This window comes from Nematolebias whitei, chromosome 7, assembly GCF_014905685.2.
Source record: "Nematolebias whitei isolate Nwh7 chromosome 7, NemWhi1, whole genome shotgun sequence".
NCBI classification, from domain to species: Eukaryota; Metazoa; Chordata; class Actinopteri; order Cyprinodontiformes; family Rivulidae; genus Nematolebias; species Nematolebias whitei.
Window position 1 is genome coordinate 6,233,028 of NC_056504.1, and position 4,011 is coordinate 6,237,038.

Here is a 4,011-nt window from a genome sequence, read left to right on the forward strand (position 1 = left end):
CGCCCCTAAAAGTGTGGTTGGGGTGTGTGCATGGCAGTCGTACACGGGCAGGAGTTCATAGGCAGCAGCCCATAGGCAGCAGCCATGAACAGACGGATGGAGGAGGCACCTGGAGGTTTCACATGTGGAGTCAGAGTCACACAGTGAATTCAGTGAAGAAGAGTCAGGCTTGGAACTGACAAGTAAGCCGGGCGGGGGTTAGGACGCTTGTCATAAGCAGAGCGTTTTACAAATGTAGGTAAATGTAGAGGTTTAACAACACATTAAAATACACCAAAATAAAGTAAATCACATCTACTTATCTACTTAATTCAACATTTTCTGGAGGAGGACCCCTAGAACCCCCCTCCCACCAGCTATTTGCGTTCTGGCATCAATCGGTTTACAAATTAAGCCCTGTCTGCAACCCCACTGTGACCGTTTTAAAATAAAGCTTTCAGCGTAAATCTTTTGAGCACGTTACAAATTCAAGCAAAAAGACGTTGCACTGGACTCAGGTGAGGACATTTAAAACCTCTGCAAGCATTGAAAGAAATTCTGGATTCCCTTGTGAATGCTTTTCACCACTTGGTCGCCAGCAGCAGTCACAGCTCAGAGAGATACTGCCTTTACATTTCACTCCTTAAAGAAATAATTGGTTTCCTCATCTATAAAACTTTTATTTAAACAAAATTGGCACAGTGTGCTGTTTTCATGTTTATTTTATGTTTCTTCACCTGCATCCTTGGCCCATCTGAGGATGGAGGTGACCTCGTTGCCCTTTGTGGTGTTACACTGGAAGCGAACGGCAGCTGCACTCACACCCACTGTGCCCTCGTTGGCTTTAACCCCACAGAGGAAAGCTGTGGCTGTTCCAGCACTATCAGGCACCTGAGCATTAGTGTTGTATGTCTGCAGGGACGCAAAAACGCACAACATGTTTGAATTGTTTCTAGTTATTCTGAGATGCTCTTTGTAATTTGAATAAACATTGCATTAGTAAGACACACAATATCAGTATGTTAAAATAAAAAGTCCATGCAGAACACTGAGCTAAAGTGCAGCAAACATTATAAGAAGCACAAAAAGCAGTGCATGAGATCAACTAATGCTTTTTAACTTCAAGTCTATTGGTGCAGCTCTAAGCCATAATATGTTCAAAAGTGCTTAATTTTATGTTTAGATTATGCCTTTTAGTGTACCTATGCCAACTGTTTAATAGTCAATTAATGCACCTTTATTGATATTTATTCCATATAAATAAAATCCATTAAGGTAATGTACAATCAATAATGTAACATTCCCAAGAATAATTTGGTTGTTTTTATTGTTTGCTTTATTCTTTTATCATGCACAACTAATATATGTGATTTGAACTGTTAATCAATCAAAGCTATAATGGTACAAATTATTAAACAGGGCCGTGATAATTTGAGCGGCTTCGGATGTTATCAGTCCGTTAAATGGCCGTTATTAGTTGTTATCATCCCCATATGTAGCGGTCAAACTGTCCCACCTACCTCCTAGTAGGTTTAAGGGTACGTTATTATTGCTGATAATAGGCAGCGTCGCACGGGGGTAAACCAGGAAGTGTCTTTTTTTTTTTTTCAGCTTATGTAACACTTTTCCTAAATGTAAGCTTACACGTGACCCAGAGGACCAACCCTAAACTTAACCCCCTTACCCTTGAGCCTAAACCTAACGAAGACCGTAAACGTAACCGCCAGACCCTTTACTCTAAACCTAACAAAGTTTATGAAAAACAGAGCCTATTGTCATCGCTAACAATGTAGCTTTAAACCCACTAGGAGGTACAGGAGGGACAGTCTGACCGCTACATATGGAGATGATAACAACTAATAACGGCCATTTAATGGCTGATACATCTGAAGCGGGTGATTATTTGCACTATTTAATAAATTTACATAAAAAATCAGTTAGTTATTTATCTAATAATCTCTTTGCATTTGGTGACACCACCTAAACGTATAGCTTGTTAGTTGAAGAGCACAAGAAGAACTCCAGCTTTGCAACGGTTTATAGCTTTTTGCACAATAAGTAACTTTTTCTTCGAAAAGTTGTTGCTCTTTTTATTGATACTTTACAACCAACCAGCAACATTTGTCAACTTTCACACATTTCTTGTTTTCTTCTTTTTTTTTTTTGATTGTTTAGTTTTGTGTTGCTTGAGCTGCTCCATTCAACTGCCATGTTTATGCAATCCAACACTGTACTTTGAGTTTTTCTATTAAGAAAATCAGAATATTGCCTTTCTTAATATTTGGTGACGATGACAGCAGCGCAGAATATCTAATGGTTTAAATTTAAGGCTTTAGTCACTGATGTTTTACAAGATTTACTCATTGCAGCATATTTTTGATCAGATCAGTTAATTATAATTTTCACCCAAATATAGACCTTAGCCAAAGAGACAAAAGGGAACTTGTCCATTTCCAGCAGCGTCTCCTCTCCACTCTGTCCGTTCAGCTGACCCTTCAGGATCCGAGCCGCCGTCACAGTTGGGACACCCATACCTAAACACAAAACGCAAATTGACCTTTAATGTTGATTTTGCGTCAACTGGGACAGAAAGAGTCCAACCCCACAGTGCTGAACATTAAAGCTTTTCATTCTCTGTTAGATAACTTTCTGTTTGCAACAAATGCAGATGTTTTCATGGACATTTTAGAATCTGATGACTTCAGTGAAGAAAAACATTTTCTTTGACTCGTGTGGCATGAAAAGAAACACAAACGGTTACAAAATAGTGGAATTTGTTTTAGTTAATGTGGAACCTGCAGTGAGAAACTAAACTCTCCCGTACTGTTTGTATTTGGTTATCTCCAACAAAATGAGTGTGATCACAGCCAGACATGAGGACACAAGTTTATGGGCAAAAGAGACATGACTTTGTAAACGTGATGGATGATTCTAGGTTTTCATGACTTTGTTTTTACATTTCTCATATGAATGCCTAAAATAAACTGTTTCGTATGCCAATATAGCAAACTACTATAATGGCTTTTGTATTTATTTAATTTAACTGTCTTAAAGACTTCCCTGCATTTTTGAAGCTCTAATTGTTGACCAAAACCTGAGGTTCAGAGGTCGACAGTTCTTGAACATGTCTGTAATTTTCCCCACATAAGGGAGATAATACATGGAAAACATTTTCTAGTTGAACAGTTATTTTTCCTGGTATCCTGTAAATGCGCAAGCTTGAGGATGAACACAAAATGTACAAGAATGTCACGCTGGGTGAGCAGGGCAGAGAGAAAGCAGAGGCCTGATGGACGATGCAGAACCAGTGAGCATGCCAACAAAAACAGGAGCCAGTGATCTGATGGAAGCATGGCAGCTTTGTGTGCTGCTCTTCATCCACTTCCTGTTAGAAGACTTACTGAAAAAACATGCATATCTTCTTGCCAGGAAAAAAATTAAAAAGTACTTTAATGACTTACCATCACCAAGAAACAGGATGAGATTCTTTGCTTTGTTTTTATTGAGGTATTGGACTGACAAAGCAGTCTTCAGGGTACGCTGAGCCATTGTGTTCCAAAATTCAGGATTTTTCTCTTGTTCTGGGTAATAAAGCAAACAGATCTGGTTAATATTTAATAGTTTCATAAAAGCACCAGTTGAAGGTTTGTATGGAAAAGTGCTGAGAGTAATAAATGTCAAATAGTAATGTCTGACTGTCAAAAGTTTAAAAATTCAGTGAGTCAAGCAACTCGTGAAAAAGAAAGAATAAATGCAAGCAGAAAACTGAAAATGATAAAGATTTGTTTTGATAAAGATAAGACAGTTCCTCAAAACACTAGTTAATCTTTTGCCTAAAGCAAATCCAGTTTCATAGAAAAGAGTTATTATTGTGATCAAAATCAGGTCCATTCTAAAGCCGGTATCTCTACATGACTGAGATTAGTTGTAGATCACAAGTGATCATAGTGACGTCACAGTATGGCAGCACAGACAGGAGCTCCGCTTCAACTCGCTCTTTTATGTTGTTTGTTTGTTTCTGTTGTTTTTATT

General features: G+C 38.3%; 1 protein-coding gene across 1 annotated transcript in view; it reads right to left on the reverse strand.

Moving 5' to 3' along the window:
• The window catches only part of alpl (alkaline phosphatase, biomineralization associated), a 10,457-nt gene extending 6,809 nt beyond the window's left edge, over positions 1-3,648 (reverse strand). Inside the window, exons 1-3 of the mRNA XM_037678574.1 lie at positions 3,441-3,648; positions 2,398-2,513; positions 717-891 (exon numbers count right to left, since the gene is read on the reverse strand). Coding sequence (XP_037534502.1) covers positions 717-891; positions 2,398-2,513; positions 3,441-3,606 — 457 coding nt within the window. The 5' untranslated portion in view covers positions 3,607-3,648. The remainder of the gene's footprint in view (positions 1-716; positions 892-2,397; positions 2,514-3,440) is intronic.
• Between the last annotated feature and the right edge of the window lie 363 nt (positions 3,649-4,011).